The sequence below is a fragment of the Strix uralensis genome, chromosome 5, assembly GCF_047716275.1.
Source record: "Strix uralensis isolate ZFMK-TIS-50842 chromosome 5, bStrUra1, whole genome shotgun sequence".
Classification (NCBI taxonomy): domain Eukaryota; kingdom Metazoa; phylum Chordata; class Aves; order Strigiformes; family Strigidae; genus Strix; species Strix uralensis.
Window position 1 is genome coordinate 56138576 of NC_133976.1, and position 19072 is coordinate 56157647.

The following is a 19072-nucleotide window of genomic DNA, read 5'->3' on the forward strand; positions in this document are numbered from 1 at the left end:
TATGGTTTTGATTCATTACAATAACAACCAAAGTCACCACCTTGTCCTTTAATACTGCTGTAGACCCCATCTATGAGGGAATGATCTGACAGGCAGAGTCACAGCTTTGCCTGCTGAGAATGTGCCAGAAGAACTCCATTTGAGTCATTCTGAAGCAGCTAAGAAGGATCCTTGCTATTAAATGTAACCTACAGTTCTACTTTACGTGTAATGTGTCTTCAGTTTTGTAATTGGAAGCCAGACCATTATGTCCAGTTAGAATAAATTTTTACTTTCTCATCTTGCAGGTGAGTTGAAGCTCAGTTGAAGCTAACCCTTATGGAACACATTATCTTTTTGGAGGCAATGAAATTACACATAAGGAGGTGTATGTGTGTACAGGCAATGCTTAGGGGACTTGCCTCCAAAACATAGTCAAGGTTAGAAGATGTCCCCCATCTGAGTTCCCCTTGACAGGCAGAGAGTTGACAGCAGAGAGACATGTCATGCTTCTGAGCAGTCCCCGCTCCGCATGATCATAAAACTTTCGGTCAAGAAAATACCACTCCCCAATGCAGATAGATGCTGGAATCCCACTGGTCCTTGCAAAACACTGCAAATCAAAAGGAACTGCTTTGCCTGCTATTACTTTCTATCTCAGGTGACACTATCCTTGTACCCACAGCTAACACACTGGCACTGCACATCTGTTAGCTCTCACACATTCCCCAGGTTTGGACCCACCGTGGAAGAATTCAGGAAGCCACTGGGAAATGGAAGAAACCAGTGGAGCAGCTGAGAGCTTTCTTCCATTTTAGTCAATATTTTAGCTGTATTTAGTATGTTGATTCTTAGAATGGGAGGATCTTGTGAAAGATCTGTATAAAAAAATGGAAGAAAGCAATGTAGCAAAATTATATTTTCAGTTACTTTTTCTGAAAAATAAGAATCTTGCCTAATTGTACTGTCTGCTTGCTTGCATTTCAGTCAAAAACACAACACCTTCATCAGTGGCACCTTCTGCTCCTTCTGTTTCTTCTCTTTTACCCAGTTTACATTGGCATTTCTATAGTAAAAAAAACATCAAACCAAAATCTTCAGTTTTTCTAGCTTACTGTACAGAGCCAGAATATTCTATGACAGTACTGAAAATTACTGCAAGGTATTGACAACAATTATTATTTTCTTTCAGTTTAAAATTAAGTACTTCTGAGGCATTGTTTAAGATCCAAAAGGAAAAAGGCATCTTACAATATCCCTGTCAAGCTAGATGTTTTTCTTGATTTCACAGGGTTCTGACAGAGGACACTCTCAAGCATTCTAGCCTGCTGATTTTTTTTTCTGTTAGATAATAGACAACTGATAAGAGGACATATATCTGTATTGTATTAATTAGTCTATATATACAATCGACAACATAATCACTTAAAATCAAATCTCTGAAAAGGCAAATAATTTCAGAATTCTTTATGGAATATTAATTTTCTCCTGACAGAAATAATACTTAATAGAGAAGAGCTATAAAAGGAGACCAAATCACTGGCATACATTCTTTATCACTTTGACCTACTAACTCAAACTTAATTTCTTGCAGAGAAATCCTCTGTGGAAGAGTGGCTTATTTGCCTTCCTTCTTTATGGCCTGTGGTATGAAAGCACATTCATAAGCAAGGGACACCGTCATGGTGCTGTTGTGTTCCTGTGGTCCCTGGTTGCAGAGTAACCTCTTGGGGACAGTTGCAAGCTGAGTGTATCATTCCTGGGTCAGGCCATGTTGAAGTGATTGGGAGAAGGTGAAGGTGGAACCCATGCTCTGAAGAAGCAGCATGCAGTTCTTTACTGCTGGACTGTATTACAGATGATTGCAGTGTGACATGATGTATTTATTCATACAAAAAAAGCCTCTCTGGTTTTCTGACAGAGTGCAAAAAAATTTTCTTCTCAAAGAAGGAAAAATGGTAGAAATACAGATACCTTATTAGTACTGTCCATGGACATGTATATTTTGGCTAGCTGAGTTGTCAGCAGTAGTGTAATGTATTGATCCTCTGCACTGGAATTGCTAATGGTGCAATTCAAGCAATATAAAAATGAAAGTTTGTAGAATTCCACTGCATGGTGTTCCTCTGTAACCCAGAGAGGTCTGTTTTATTCACAGCAAACTGCAATGTCAGAGATGCTACTGGAAACAAGCTGTGCTTGAAAGTTATCCAGAGTTTGCCAGAAAGATCAGCTACTGTATGCAGTTAAAATGTAAGCAACCCACATACCTAACATTTCTTATGATGCTCTCCATCTTTATAATTATAGAAATACAGATGGAATGGCTATGTTTACCAGAAAAGTGTAAACATCTGTGGGATTCCCTTGCATTGGGCTGTCACAGGAGGGTGATCAAGCCATCAAGATCAATGTGAGAAGCTCTCTGGTCAATGGAAGAAGGTCTCTGGATCACCTCACAGGCTGAGGGGGGTTGTTCACTCCGAGCATATGAGACTCATTATGGCATGCCAGGGAAGAGCATTTTGGGATTGCACAAGACTTATTATGGGCTGTTTTGGCAAAGGACCAAAGGTGGGGGAAGGAAGAGATCAAGGGGGTTGGGGAAGGAACCAGTATGGTGTTGTCCAAAAAGAAGATTCATCGCCTGGTGTACAATAGGTCAATAATCACACCCTCAGGAGAGACATTGCTTATTTATTTTAGGGTTGTGCAAGCCTAGGTGCTCCATGGCTTCCCGCAAACGATAGCCGGCTGAACATGAGCCAGCAGTGTGCCCAGGTGGCCAAGAAGGCCAATGGCATCCTGGCTTGTATCAGAAATAGCGCGGCCAGCAGGGACAGGGAAGTGATCTTACCCCTGTACTCGGCACTGGTGAGGCCGCACCTCGATTGCTGTGTTCAGTTTTGGGCCCCTCACTACAAAAAGGACATTGAATTACTTTCTTGACTTAAGCATAATATTGCCACACTGTTCTAAAAGTTTCACCTTCAACAATGGGACACGGGGCAATGGGATAAAAGGGGCTGGTGACGTGCAAGCCGGTTGCTCGTCTGTACGTTCCTCTGGCCGTGTCCCGCACTTGCCCAGGGCCGCGCCTCCTGCCCTCCTCTTAAAGCCCATTTCTAACTGTTTTCCGGGGTGAGGGGACTCACCCACGTTCTGGATGTGGGTGCGTGCACGGAGGTGTCGGCGCCAGCAGCTGGCACAGACCACAACCCACAGGGCCCTGTGTGTCCGGGGTGCCACAACTGGACAGACGGACTGGGGCACCGCCCGCCCGTTCCGCAGTCGCCACGGAGACCGACGCCCGCCGCAGCGGCGGAGGCGGAACCCCGGGGGGCGGCGCCTGTCGCCAGCCGGCGCCTATTCGCCGCCGCGCCCGGGCCCGCGCCGCTGCCTTCCGCCGTCCCGCGGTTACCCTGGCAACGGCGCCGTCGGTGGAGCGCGGAGCCCAGGCCCGGCGGCAGGATGGTGAGAGGCGGCGGGGTGGGGGGCTGTAGGGCGGGCGCGGTGCTTCCCCCCCCACCTCGGGCGGGGGTGGCCGCGCCGAGGCTCCGCTCTGACCCGGCTTCGCTCTGCTCCCTGCCCAGATGCTCTCCCGGGCCAAGCCGGCCGTGGGGGGTACCCCGCCGCCGGGAGACCGGCGGAAGAAGAAAGGGAAGAAGGTGCCGCAGCTGGAAGAGCTTCTGGCCCTGAGGGACTTCACCGGCGCCATCGCCTTGCTGGAGGTAACGGGTCGCGGCGGGGGCGGAGGCCCCGGCCCGAGGGCGCCGGCGGCACTCTGGCTGTCCCGGTCCCCCCGGGAGAGCGGTGCCGTCACCGCCAGGGCTGTGCCCGACCCGGCTGGGGCGGGGGGGGGCTCTTCCCCTGCCTCGTGTCCCCCTCGCCTCCTTCCGCACCCGTTAGGCCCAGTTGCGGCAGCTTCTCCCCTCGCGTCGCAGAGCTGGGGTTGGCATGGGAGGGTTGCCTGCCGCTTCCCTCAGAAACGCGAGAGCAGCCCCCATCCCCAGCTGCCAAACCACCCCTGATATAAGATGGCCCAGTATCGCTTTCACTATCTGAGGGGCTTTACAAATTGTGTGGCAGCTGATAAAATACGTACATCCTTCTCTACAAAGTTTAAACGGCACGTGGGTGAGCAGGAGGAGAATGCAGACCTTTGGATTGGATACTCTGCCTTTCATTTGGGTGACTACAAGAGAGCACTGGAGGTAAGGTGGGAAAATCCTGCTCCCCGAGGTTGGAAATCGGGATGTTGTGGTAAAGCGATGACAACAGGAGGACGAGGTTCTGTAATAGGGAACAGTTCTGCCAGCCAGTTAAAGTACGAATATATAGTAGTAAAGCAGATGCTGTGGAAAGCAGTTTGAATTGGGAAAAAAAGGTATTTGCCTATGAAAATAGACCTTTTAAAATGTTATCTATTGTCTGATTTAATACTAGGCTCAGTAACCTCATTTGCCCTTTTAAATGTCATCATTCATGTCCTAAATTTTCCATTCCCTTTTTGCAGCTAGCTTTCCACAGGTTTGTTTTTCAGGTTTAGTTATGTTTTTGTCTTCATTGTGTAGCTTGTCTGTAATACACATGCTTTTTAAATTCTTTCTTTAGAGGTTGATGTCTCTAGCTATTTAATGTACTTTGTTGTTCTTTATGTTTTCTTGTATTAGGTAATTCAATGAAATGAGACATTCTCCATAAGATTTGAGTCACTAAAAGACATGTTGATTATTCAAATACACATACATTTTTAATATTTGCACCATACAGTGCTGTTGTATCTCCTTCAGTGTATGAGTCCATATGCAATTCTTGTGTTCATTTCTGTCTCCAGTGAAACTCAAGTTATGGCCAGTATCCCTGGGATTCCTTTATCTTCTCCGTTGTGCTAGCATATTTCTCTGTAGAAGTTAAGACTTGCAAACCAGAACAGGGAGCGTTGTGGAGTGGTGTGGTGATACCCACAAGGCTGCGTTTAAGCTAGTAAAGATTTGAAAACAACTCAGTCTGCCTGAATATTGTTTGTCTCCTTGCTGTATTCCTACAGATGTGAACTGCTGGGTCCATACAATGCTGTATTGTACTGTCTAAGGCTTATTGTTTTTGGTCAATGTCAGCTGAGGGAGATCTCCATCACAATGCACTGTGAAACGTAACTGTGAAGTATATCTGGTTTTGCAGTCTTTTAACTTGCTTTCCCTGAAAGAAATATTAAAACCAGATGATAATTTAAAGTATTCACAAAAGAAAATAACCATGGAGAAATGGATTATAGAACAACAATGATCTTTTCTCAGATAAAATTAGGTGTTTCAACTTAGTAAAAACTAAAATTAGGTTTAACTACAGTAATACATTGTCATGTGCACAAGATTCACATGTGAGGTGGAAATAGAATTTCTAAAGCTTCCGAGTAAATTCACAAGCCACTTTCCCCCTTAAAAAATTGAAGAGGAAACATCCATTGGAGATTAGAAATGCTCAGTGATTCAAATTGACAAATTGACAGTATAGAATGTAGAATAGTAATATAAGACATAGTGGTAACTTAATATTCACGTTGAGAGTTGTGGAATTTAAAGTTTGTGAATGTGACAATCAGTTGCTGTAGTTAATTTATACCTAGAGAGTGGAAGTTTAAAAGATGAAAAATGTTTGTATACAAATGAAAAATAGCTTGCAATCTCTTTGAAATAAATTTTGCTATTTGGAACACCCAGTAGGTGCTTTTATAGACAGAGTAGATTTAAAATGTTTCCTTCAACGAAAAAATAACAGCTTTTATTTTATTTTATTTTTAGATTAGGTTTTGTATGTGGTGATTGATTCACCACTAGGTGATGCTGTTGATTCAGGCTTTTAAAAACTGCAACGTAGTCGTTTTTCTGCCCGAGTAGGGACAATAAAAGGTTTGTGTGCATGGTTTGTGGTTGGTTTGTTTGTTTGTGTGTGTGTGTGTGTTAAGTGAGAGATCACAGGGCCTATCTTTCCAGATCTGAGACTGATTTTTGGCACAGTGATGAGTCCTGATAACTTTTTCATTTTATGGTGGCATGTGGGAAATGAGCCTGTGCATCTCAACCTAGTTTCTTTTGGTCCAGAACACCATAGCTGTAATTCCCAAGCCTGTAGTAATCAAGGGAAAGAGTGCTGACTGTGGAGGCTGAATTGCCTTTCAGTTATCAGCTTCAAGATTGAAGTGTAATGCTGTACCTTCTCTGCTATGTTACAGAGGCATTGTTGCTGTATTTCTAAGGACAAATTCCATGATCATCTATACCCTCTAGATCTTGGAGCACTCTTTGGGGAGTGCCAAGAGCACTGTAAATAAAATACTGTGGGTAGAAGATTTTGCAGAATTCTCCAGCATGACATTACACACAATCTAAATGATTCATGTTCCTAAGTGCCTGCAAAAGTGACAACGCAGAGTCTGTGTCACTGTGTTCCCGGTTCATGGTTCCATATACCTGAGGAAGGTCTTCAGAAGTTATGCTGCTTGATAATCCTTTTATTTGTAATTACACTTTCGTAGCAAGCCAGGCATGCTGGGTGTATGGCAACTTTTGGAGAGGCTTGGGAATTGGGGTGAGGTGGCCATCATCCACTACTGGGAGAAGTAGGGGAAAAATTAAAAACACGCAGACCTCCAGGTCCAAGAATATCTTCATAGAGAATGACAGCAAAATATCTGGCACATTCACATGAGAGAATTCACATTCTCTTATAGGCACACCAACAGTCATGTATTCTCCAGGTAGAGTTCTAACCTCAGCTTTACTAGGGTCACACTTTCCCCTTCTTAGTAGGTAGATGCCTTTCTCAAAGGGTATGCCACCAACACTGGTCTGGTGGGATCATCTCTACTACTGTACACCAGTTTTCAAATGGTACTGCACTGGACTCAACTCTTACAGCAGTCATGGTAGCAGTCCCTCCCTGGGGACTCTCTAGCTTCCTTCACTGACAAATTGATTTTTACTAACACTGAGTGGTCAGTGTCCTCCTGGCATCATATGGCAGCCAGAACTTCACTAGTGGATGGCAGCATCTAATAAGTTTTCTGGAGTCTTCCACATCTACTATCCCTAATGGGGAAAAATCCACCGGTCTTTCTGCCGTGAATTGTTCATAGCACTGATCTTAAACCTTTCCTGAAAATTTTCCCAGTGTCACCCAAGAACCAGATTCAGAGCATCAGTCATGATCAGAGCATGATTCAGTTTCTGAGCTGCCTGATCTTATAAATTGAAGCAGCCAGGGCCTAAGAAAGGGAGGGTTATAAGACATATTTGAGTTATTGACAGTTTAAGAGACAAATTGGCAATGGCAGGTGCGCTGCTAGGTTGGGTTCAAGAACAGGTTTCGCATTTGCACTGTGCACCTCTGACTGGGCTTAGGCACAAAGGATGCTGGTATGGTACAGCTGCCAGACGTGATAATGCCATTTTGGCCCATCAGCTGCACACATGAGAGCAAAGCATGATCCCCAGGCCAGAGCCTTCAATGCATTGTTTCTGTCAAAATCTCACAAACTACAGCCAGCGATTTCGACAGCCTCTTCTATCTGCTGCCTCCCTCCTAGCAGAGTATCAGGAGCCATTCCACCTCTTCACTGGGTGGGACCTCCTGCCTGCCCTGACTTTGATCAGGATGATTTCAGTGAAATAGTAAGTCATGAAAGGAACAGGGCTATACTAGGGTAATGTTTCATCCGTGAGCAGTATCTGGTCTTGCTTGAGTACTTCTGCAGGAAGTGTGAGAATACAGACACACTCAAGTTCCCAACAGCTGAGCCTAGAAAGTAAAAGATGGATTTTTGGCTTGGGGAAGTTCTCTAGGCTTCTTGTGGGGCAGCCCTATAGGTTGACCTGTTTATTGGCTCTTTAGGATCCGTATTTACAGGCTTGGAGAATCCAGACAAGTAATAAGGGCACTGAGCAATCAATCTGGCAGCCTGCTTTTGAGGAAAAGTGCATGTGTCTTGTGATAGGAACAAGAGGTGGAGGAGGGTAAAATGGCAAGAAGTTGTTACGCTCCTGGTTGGCAAAAATATGCCACGGGTCAACTGTTGGGAAAGCTTTTGGAGTATTTAGTTAGTTTGGTTTTTTGGAGAGGAGGGGGGGAAGCTCTTGTGAAGTAGTCTTTGAGAAACTGATGTGAAATGCCTTTTATTGAGGAAAGGGGCAACAGCGCATGGTCTGGGCTCGTGGCCCAGAAGTACAGGGTAAGGAGCACTAATAGTCCTCATTTTTATTTACTGTGTTTCCATAGATTCACATTGGTACTGCTAGAGCACTCTTTATTTATTGCTTGCTTTGAATGGCCAAGCCAGAACATGACTTGTGTTTATGCACTTTGTCTTTTCTAATTAATCTGCCTGAAGCCATAGCTGAAAGAGACCTTTGGGTGCATTTAATCTGAAAGGATTTTGAAAGATTCCAGATGGTCCCAATAAACAGCAGTGGCCTGACTCTCAGAGCTCCATGACAGGCCTATGTCAAGATTGAACTGGCCTCAGTAGGAAAGGTTGGCCTCTATGTAAATGTTTTTATTTATTTATTTATTTAAAATCTTCTTGAAGGGCAGCTAGTCCCTAAAGTACTAGCAAGACTGAGCTGGCTTTTAAGGGCATGCCTTACCAATATCTTCTCTTTTTGGGAGTGCAGTTTATTTTCACTTGGCAACAGAAAAAAAAAAACTCGTTATGCTTGCAAACTGTAAACTTTATTGCTGTCAGTGTGTTTCTGTTCTTGGGATTCACTGTCCTTTGGGCATGGCTTATTTTATCTAGTGCTGTATATACATCTGTGCCTTTCCCTCAAAGGTAAGAAGTCTTCCATCCGTAGTGGCACAATCTGGTAAACCCTCCCTAGGCAGAGGGAAATTCCAATTCATATGTTTGGAGGAAGAGTAGAGAGTCAGCAAGGGGTTGTGTTGCTGGAAGGGATGAGAGGCTTATGGTGATTGGGAGTATGTGGATGGCACTCTTTCAGAAGGTCTTGTGGGAACCTTGCATGACCCTGCCTGCTTTGCCTTATGCTGCCTGTTGCGCATGGCTGGATGGAGAGCAGGAGCACGAGCAGGAGGCACTTTCGCTGGGGTCCTTCTTAGTAATTTAACAGAAACCTGAAAGAGGAAAAAAAATGGCATTGAGAGGTCTACCTGCGTCTGGTTTTAGTACCTATTGTTACACAGAGCAAAGATGTTTATCTTCAGGAATATCACTGTTCAGTAGCTGCAAAGTTTCTTTTCATTAAAAAAAGTAGAATGAAAGACTGCTCTGTTAATTTTTTACTATTTCAGAATTAACAAGACATTAAGTAGTTTATGTGGCAGTATTAATGGATATGGAATGAATGTGGATGTGTAAGAAATATCAGAATATGGTATCTGGTGATTTTCTGTAGCTGTTGGCTGTAAATCTTAAAATGGGAAATGGTGAAGTTAGGCACAGTTTAGTAATATTTACTATAATTATATCTTTATCTATTAGGAAGTCTTGAATTTGCCCAATACCGACTTCTAGGCTTGTATTTTAATGTAGTGGTCTCCAGACAATTTTGATCATGCACCCATATCAGTAAAAAAGCTTTGGAGCATGCACTCCCAATATACATAGATATGTATATGTATTTATAAATTATATACATGTACTACTGTACTAATATGTAATTATAAATCATACACAAAAATAAAATTTAAAAAGGATTAAAGATGAAAAAATCACTATTTTAAAAATATTTATTTTAGTTATTAATGGTATAAAAAAATTTTTCTTCTTGCACCTGATGGTATTGTCTTGCACAACTGCTGGAGTGCACACACCCCACTTTGGAGACCACTGTCTTAATCTGTATTAAGACATTACCTACAGGTTTATAAAAGTGTGTTTAACACTTGCTTCAGTAAGCATTCACAGGGAGATTTCACTGGTGTCTGTGGCTCCCAGGCTTTGACTGGAGAAGTCAGGAAAGCATTAGAGAAGACTGAGGACAAGTTGGTTGTGTTGATGCCTTTAACTTTATATTTATAAAAGATTAATATGTTAATCATATACTTTTATAATATGTAAATATATAATATAAATATTTTTAATATATTTATAACTTCAGTATTGACAGAATTCATGCCGCTACAGTGAAAATTTGTAGTGCTGCTTGTCCCTGTTGTCTGTTCTATTGCTGTAAACAAAAAAGAGCTAGGGACGTATCTTAGGTTAAAATGTATTAGTTTAGTAAGAACTGCAATGAACTCGAGAGTAAGTTGTGTGATCTCAGTAATTTAATGATGCATTGTAAAATGGTGGAAGAAAGAATGGTATTTAATTCAAGTCTGTGCTATTATGCATTTTTAAAAAAATCCGCCCTCTCTTCTATTACAGGAATATGAGGCCTTAACCAAACAACCAGCTTGCAATCCAGATGTTTGGGTGAACCTTGCCTGTACGTACTTCTTTCTGGGGATGTATACGCAAGCTGAACAAGCAGCCTTGAAAGGTGAGATGTATGTCTCTGATGGAAAGGACTACTTGTTGATTTGAACACTTAAGGTGATTTCCAGAGAAAGTATTCAATATATTTTTTCGTAGGAATAAAGGATACTTTTGAACTAAGATTTTGGAGTTTGGGTTTTTGTTTTGGATTTTTTTTCATTTAACAGATGACTTGTAATGCAGTTTGCTTCCTGAAAATACCTTGGGCTGGTGGAGCAGCTGGAACTGAAAGAAGCATCTGCAAAATAACTTCTCTTATTAATTTCTAAATATAAAACCCAGCATATGCTGACCAGCAATAAAAAGTTACTTTTCTTTTGACTGATTCCATGTCTCTGAGCCAGTGCAGATAAAGCTAATTAGGCCAGTGACATTTTTGAAAAAAAAGCATCTGAGAGTTCAGCATTGTCCGTCATGTGTACAAGAACTCTGTTTACATAGTTTGAGTGACTTAGTAAGTGGTCTTCTTGCCTTATAAGTCAGATATTAGGCATGTGATTCTTCAAGATGTGGAATTCACTGCAGTCACACTGTTACAGTTCTACTTTAATTTGAACATGCATGGAATCATTTAAAGAAGAGGAATGGAAATTAGATTCTAAGGCAGTTTTTACTGCCTAAAAATGTTTCTGCAATTTAATTTTGTTACCCATCACTTTCTATTTATCTTAGTGATTTATATTGTTTCCCATAACCATAGTATCTCAGCGCTTTCTAAGTAGAATAGTGGTGATGTTCTCAGTCAACTTCTGACTCTTGCCTTTTTAGGATAAAACTCTTATTGAAGTATGGGTTTTCTCCTTTCTTTCTTTAGTCTTCTAGTCTTGGGCTGAAAATAGGGTAGGGAGAAAATAATGGTGTACTTTCTGCTGCTGTGGAGCAGTGCCTTCAAAATGGACAGTTTTGTAGTATTTTTTAGAAATAATTAGATTCTTGTATCCCTTTAAAATCCTCTGAAAGATCATGATGAGCTTGAATCCCACAACTGGAAATCTTTTGTTTCTAACTGTAAAAAGTTTCATGCAGAACTTTGTGATCTGTATTGTTGAAGAGGTGCATAAATTTCTAATATTCACAGATAATAATTTAATCTTTAATGTATCACAAATTTGAGCTTTGGAGATTACAGTCTAGGACTTGAACTGGAATCTAAAAATGATTGGGCAATAGAGCCTGAGGTGTCACTTTGACCTGAACCATGGAGGAAGCAAGCAGCTGCATCCTGTACCAGTTGGAGTCATTGTCATCAGCTTCACATCATGCGAATTGCAGCAATCCATTCTAGAGATGACAGATACACAGCTGGCCATGCACCTTTATTAATGAGCTGGAAGTGAGGGAAGGTTAATTTTTCATGCCCCGTCAGATTAGTTCGTAGTAGCATGGTGAGTGGCAGGGTAGGGGGTGTGGTTAGTGGTACTCAGGTGCTGGAGGAAAGGGCAGGAATATTAACAAAGGAGTGCGAGACATAGGGAGTGTAGTTGAGGGAGGGAACAGAGAATAACTGAGTGCTCCTGCTTGCAGTATCAGTTCCTGATTTTATGTAATTGTTTAAGGACAGCATTCCAGTTTTTGTAGTGAGGTGCTAAACGTTTTTTGTGAGTACTGTAATACTGATGATTTCTGGCTACTTAAGCGTGGTGGGAAGGCAGCAACAGCTGAAGATTTGTAACACTTCTCTCCACTGAAGACTTTCAAGTGTTGTATATTCCCCTTTCCACTCCCATCACTTCTGTCTTTCTTACATTGAGATTGAACCATTTTATGTTCGCTCAAGACAGATCCTCTTTTAGGTATTTTTAACATTTTAGGATTGCATCAGTGATGGCTGTTCACAATATATTATTGACAGCTGAGGCCATTACATCTTGTGATCTCTTCCATGGTTTTGTAAAGATCCTGAAGAAGCAAAATATTTCATTGGATATAGACACAACAGGTGAAGTCTCTAGAAGAATACCATTTATCCAGTACTGCCTTGAATACTGCTGAAAAAAATGATAGATGGTGTTAGTGTTGGGCTGCTTACCATTGCTACTTTGGGATTATTTTGCCTGAATTCTTGCATACTGCTTGCTGTTTATTGTTGCAGTTATGCTAAGCCCCTGAAAGCAGCATAGTACTAAAACAAATGAGGGAGAAATAATTTATTTTCATCTGTAATTCTAAATTTCTACAGTGATGGAATCTCTGTGTGAAAGGGAACATAAATGTCAGCTAGCTTCCTGGAATAGATTTTCCACACAGACATGTAAATATCTAGAAATCAAACAGAAGTTCCTTCTTGCTATGTGCTGTTGCTGTTGCTTAAGAAAATTATTGTTAACTGTCTGAGGAGAAATATGCAGGATACTTAAAAATTAGGAAATTAGCATTAAAAGCCATGAGGTAATTATTGCATTTCATACAAGATACATAGTCCACAATCTCTTGTGGAGCGAGGTTTTATGTTTATTTTTTAATAGATGTGAAGTGTTCTCTTAGCTTGTTGTTACTTAATTAAAACTTCATGGTACATTCTCTCAGGAGAGAATAAATCTGTATATCAAAAGTCATATAAACCAGAATTACTGCAAAAATAACCTAAGTAGAGCAAAAAGGCAATAAAGAAAAATCCTTCTTTGAAGGTTTTTCATTACAGTTGTACTTTATCTCCTCTAGGCTTTCTTCCAAATTCCTTTCAGATATTTCTGGCATCTCCTTTTTCCCTGCTGTCCCCTTACATTACAGTTACTAATATTCCTGGATCTGAGGTGAAGGTAGAGTTACTTCAGGTCAGCTACTGTTGTTTCATAGTCATCCCGTAGTGAAGCTGCCAAGTGATGCTGCTTTGTTTACTTGTTTTGCATCTGTGTTCTCATCCATTGGCTGAACATATTTTCCGTGCTGTGTGCTAGCCTATCCAGTCTTGGGAGAATAAGGCTGAACATCTTCATCTTGATTTAATAAATTATAATAATACATTACTATTTTTTAATTATAAAAACAAATAATCTTATGTTGCATTCCCAATTCCTGTGCCTTGCAAAGGACAAGGACCAGAAACTCGGCTGGGCACACTTGCGTGGTGATCCTGGCAAATGATCCTAGTGTTTAGAAGCCTGCGTAGTGCTCTCAGAAGCCGTTGGCTAGCACTGCATTAAGAAAAGCACAAGAACTAACAGCGTTCTTTTAAACCACAAAACATGCACATAAGTGGGGCTGCAGTTAAATCTGTTACGAAAATCGGTCTTTTTAGGATAAACAGAATTTTGCAATTAAATTTAAGATTCATGCACAGACAGGGTTGTGTTGCTGAACCAGTCGTTAAAGTTCTTTCCCCCCCCCCCCCCTTCTAATTTTTGATGGGCAAAGCTTTGTAGTTACTTTATGTCTTCAGAACTCCACATGTGTCAGATCTGAATGTGGTTTAACTGAACAGAGATACTTCTCATTTCATAGCCTATACTGGAAGGAGCAGTATTGTACAAAAGCAGAACAGAGATGGGTTAGTAAGAACAATGACATTTTCCCAAACAAGTTTTGCTTATGCATGTACTAATGTTTGCCAGGTGTCAGATAGTTGTCACCAGTGAAAATGTGCTGTTACAAGTGGTCATGGAAAGGTTGCTGGGTTTTCTTTTTCTTTACGCTGCATGTTCACCTACAGGCAAAATTATCTGCTTTCTGCTTGTACTGTATTTATTGAGAACAGTAGTTCATTAGTTCAGTTTCATATTAGCTGTGGTTTTGAACCAGCAGAGTTTGATAAATGGAACTTTCAAAGTGCACAAGTGAAAACATCAATTTATACATATTTAAACTTTAAAAACTACTAACCTTATTTTCTTGTTTTACTTTTTAAAGTATGGTGAAAGCTACAGAACAGGAAGAATTTTTTGCTTCAATGATATTTAACTTATTCTGCTTAGGCATGACTGAAAAGAAATGTTTATATATTGCAAGTAACTGAACATAGTTGAACTGCCTTTTAAGTATTTCAGTAATGGGAAAATTTCAGTGAGTGTCCTCTGTAAATTTCATTCAAGGAAATTATGAACAGTTGAACTATTCAACTGTCTGCAAGCATGGACCTCACTGTTGGACCATGGTTTTTTCCAAACATTTTTCCCATACCCTTGCGTTTTTCCTCCACCAGTGAGACTGTGGTTCTGAGGCACAGAGAGCTTCATTCAGCTACTGTACTCAGGTGAGCAGGGTGTTGTTTCTCAGGGACAGGAGAATAAAGTTTCCTGCGGTCATATTTTCTGTGCTGTCAGGCTGGAGCCTCCTCAACACTGTTCCATTCCTACCAGCTCCTGCTGTGTATGTTAAAGATGTGTTCTACATCTGTTAATGTGTGAAGTGCTGCTATAGCCTATGCATTGTATCTGCTAGGTGGGATTTGTTAATGCGGGATGCATGACTAGCGTTGCCTTGCACTCTTACGAGAGGACACAGATGCCAGATTGTCCATGACTCTATTTCATCATCATCTTACTGCCTGTGGCAGCAATTTCTAGTGCCATTTCTAGTGAGCTTAATATTTTGTTTAATAATTAGTGAAGATAACTGTCTTCACTCTTACTTTGGCTGTTTATTATATTTTAGCAAATACTTCGCTAAGTGCCTGTTCAGTGTCAGCACTTAAAAATACACAGAACACTTCTAAGGTCAATGTCAACTATGACTTTAGTGCCTGGAACATCAGCCCTGATCATGACAAAAATTCTAGCTTAGGAATATTGGTGCGTTTCCTGTCTGGAAAGAGATATAGCTTATCCAGCTACATCAGTGATGTCTTCAGCACAAGGCCAATACTAGACCTGGAGCAGGGTCCAGTTTGTTGCCATGCAGCATTGTCATCATGTTTGTTATGATCCCTAGATTACTTAATACTAATTAAAAAAAATAACAAAATGTACAGTCATCTTCTTGAAAAAGTAGGATGGGAAGAGAAGGATTGTGCTTCCTTATGGCATTAATAGATCAGTGACAATGAAATTTGGTAGCAGCAAAGAGTAATAAAAGAACCAGACTAACATCCTTTAAAAATCACTGTCTCTGAGGCAGTTGTATCACTTCCTGCTCCAGTGATTGACAACAGCTTTATCCAATATTCATAATGAAATTCTTTCTGGAAAATAATCTGACCTTCATATATTTCCTTGTCTTCCTCAAAAAATACATTTTGCACTGGGAGAAAAGAAACTGCTGATATTGAATGTTTCCATGGTTCTGCTTACGGTACCAACAGGACTACATTTTTTTGGTGTCTACCTCTCTCCTCCTCTGGCTGATGTTAAGTAGAAGTGTCTTATTTTAAAGAATATCAAATGGTTAGTATCATATAATATCTTACGAAGCAGGACATTTTTTCTCCCTCCATATATCTGTGCACAACACAAAACTCAGGTTTCATCTTTTGCCTGTTTTTAGGCATAAAATAACGTGGACTAACCCTCCAGCTTTTGCCAAGAAGTAAATAATGATTTTGATGTCAGATCAGATGCCAGGTTTGCGAGGGCAGCATTGCAGTCATTGGTTGACCAGGGAAACAAGAATTCCTTGGTTTAGATTTTTGAGGCAGTACTGCTTGCAAGTCACAATTTTCACAGTGAAATTAATGCTAAAACCCACTCAAAAAAAAAAAAAAAAAAAAAAAAGCAAAACCTACTCAAAAAAGGAACTTCAGTGTCTTTACCCGTAGTGCTGTGATTATACAATATGTTATTTTCAGTGTAAATCCCACAATCTGTCCTGCTTGTATTTTTGGAGTCTTTGATGACTGAATGTTTTGAATTGTGAAGGGTGGTTGTGGTTGGCTTAAGTTTCACACAAAAGCACATGTGGGGTCCATGTGCAACCTTTCTAAACTTTGATATTAAAACGTATCAGTTAATGCTGGGGCACATGTGGAGTTACTGCAGTATCATTGCTGACAACATTTTGAAGAACTTGCATTTAAATTAAAGTACTCCTAACTTTCCTAAGTCAATGGATGATACAATTTCTAGAATATGTTATCGTGTCAGTTATACTACTACTGCTGCTTATACAATATTGATTGTAGATCAGAAAAACTTTCTGTTCTTCCATAATTAGGCTAATGAGAATTCCCACATATATCCTAAATTGAAGACCATTTAGCTTCTTAACAACTTGATGCTCTGTTAGTAATACCTTTCAAGATGTTGTGGTTTTGTGAGAATGCTCTCATACTGCCTTTGCCTTTTGGGACTCCTCTGTTCTAGCAGCTCTTTAAAGATATATTCACTGTCCTCTTTTTCTAGGAACATGCTTAAATAACACAGCTTGGGAAGGAGGAAAGGGGAGAAATAATTGCTGTACCTATCAGAAGTAGGTGGGCAGCCTTACACTGCCAACCTGATGAGAATGGCCTGGGTTTTGGCATCGTCCACTGTGTTACAAAGTTTTCTTACTATGTGGAGAAAGAGTAAGAAGTCTGGAAATCTCTCCCTAAATTGCTTTTAAAAAAAAATAAAAATTTAACTTATTACTAGAAAATTCCATCTGGGGCGGGGGGGGAGAGGGAAGAGGTTTTGGTGGTTTGAGCCCTCTTTCATGATTTAGGATGTCAGAAGAATTATAGCCTTGTATTACAGGCTATTGCTTTGCTAACTCTGCACTTTTGTGGCCTCATAAACACGTAAGTAATTCTATTTTGTAAAGATTCCATGTACATCCTTTCTGTGGAACATAGGTTGCCAGCTGGTTGGTCTGAGCAAGAATGAGAGTGCTCATTAACTGAGTAGGCTAAAGAAAATACAGGAAACAAGGGAAGGCTTTTTGAAAGTTTGCTTGCAAAAGAAATTAATAGCTCTGTTGGACAAGGACCTTTGTCGCTCTCAGTGAAGCACAAGGCTCTCTCTAGTGACTTAAAGCTCTACAGTTAACAATTTGTGTCATATGGAGTGAGTTAAATGGAATTCCTTAATCCTGCTAGAGCAAGAAATTTAATGAACTTTAGCGGCTCTAGAAAGGAGATGTCTCCATTAAATCTCTCACCATATCTTAGTTTGAATTTTACCTGCTCCGACTGAAGGATTTTTTTCATGTGCCTTTTGTTCCTAAGGACAGAAGAAATATTAGAACTAAGTATAATATAATGTGCATACATAACAAAATGGTAGCAGCAATGGGTTTTGCAATACACTGGAAGTTGACAAGATTCCTAGAATTATAAATCACAACTTACTAACATAGACGGAACCTTGACTGTGAGTTTATCTGTTGCTGCTTTTTGTTTTGTAAAAGATACAGTGCTGTGTGTCACAAAAACAGAGGATTATCCAGAAGGCTCAGCAGAGAAATGATGGCACCATTCATAAAAGTTTTAAAGCTTGTGAAAGACAAAGGCCAATGAAAAGTTATTTTCAACAGGGATTTCAAAATAAATGATCAGGGAATGAAGATAGGAAGCAGGAAGGCCTTTAAACTGCTCTAAAATGGGTAGAACCTGCCCCAGGGCATGTCCTGCAAAGGCTATGTCAGTACTGGGGCTAGTTAATGAAAGAATATGGGTGCATCCATGTCTATTGAGAAGAAGAGGTAAAAATAAAAAAGAAGCACCCTGAGTTGTTCTTTGCAGCAATATTTACTGAATTTTCCTTTCAGCACCTGAGAGTCGTCTCCAGAACCGTTTACTCTTTCACCTGGCACATAAGGTATGATGTCTTCTTTTCACTCACACTTTGTTTTCTTTTCAGTTTGGTAATGTGTAATTTATGCTGGCAACCTGTCAGATAATTAAAATGTCTGTGGTGGCAGGAGAACAAACGTTTTCCATAACCACCCCACTGTATTAAAATGTGGAGGAGAAAGTAAGTGTGAAAACATGATCTCAGAATAGGTGCCCTCAGCATGTATCTAAGGAAAGTCTTACCAACGCATTTCACATAAGTCATACAACAGGAACCTGATGGTATTTTTGATCATGAGGAACCTGGAATTTGAATAGAATCAGAAATGTATAAGCCACTATTTCTTATTTTCTTTCAAGTGTACCAAGTTTTCCTAACTTGCAGCTGTCTTACACTTGGCAATTTGACCAAAATGGTCTATGTGCTATTACTGATCCTCCTAAGTCATTCAGTATCCAAGAAGTAATATTGTTTATAGCATGAAATTGACTTTAATTTCAACAACAATTAAATGCTTATTTCACTTACCACACACAACTATCTTCCCTTAAATTTGGTTTTGTACCATCTTGTGTTATACTTAACAAGTATTGTGCTACTGAGAAGACCGAGTTGAAAGTATAAATCCTGAATGTTAGCTTTGATATCAGATTCTCTTTACTTAAACCTCTGTTAAATTTAAGAAAGAAATCTTAAAACAGTTTTGTAGTAGCACGGGCACTTACAGATGTCTGTGATAGAGAAGTTGAATAATTCCTAGTTGATCTAGTTAGTCTTTGGAAATTAGGGGGGTTACAATACTGTAAAGCCCATTGCCTTTAGTTCTGTTAACCAACTCCTCTTGCGTTTGTACTGGAGTATCATTTTGTCACTGGCTCAAAGAGAAAGGAAAATGATTTGAAGAAAACTGAGCAGATAGTTGAAAAACAAATACATAAGATAGAATTTTTGT

At 40.4% G+C, this 19072-nt stretch overlaps 1 protein-coding gene across 3 annotated transcripts in view; it reads left to right on the top strand.

Moving 5' to 3' along the window:
* Positions 1-3376: 3376 nt before the first annotated feature.
* Positions 3377-19072, top strand: part of IFT56 (intraflagellar transport 56) — a 51571-nt gene continuing 35875 nt past the window's right edge. For 2 of the 3 annotated variants that reach the window (XR_012629245.1, XM_074870978.1), the window contains exons 1-5: positions 3377-3453; positions 3573-3710; positions 4101-4193; positions 10367-10481; positions 18095-18144. Coding sequence is in view for 2 of the 3 variants with exons in the window: in XM_074870978.1 (XP_074727079.1) it covers positions 3451-3453; positions 3573-3710; positions 4101-4193; positions 10367-10481; positions 18095-18144 (399 nt within the window). In the remaining variant the exon portion in view is untranslated. The remainder of the gene's footprint in view (positions 3454-3572; positions 3711-4100; positions 4194-10366; positions 10482-18094; positions 18145-19072) is intronic. The other variant, XM_074870979.1, reaches the window with a different exon arrangement.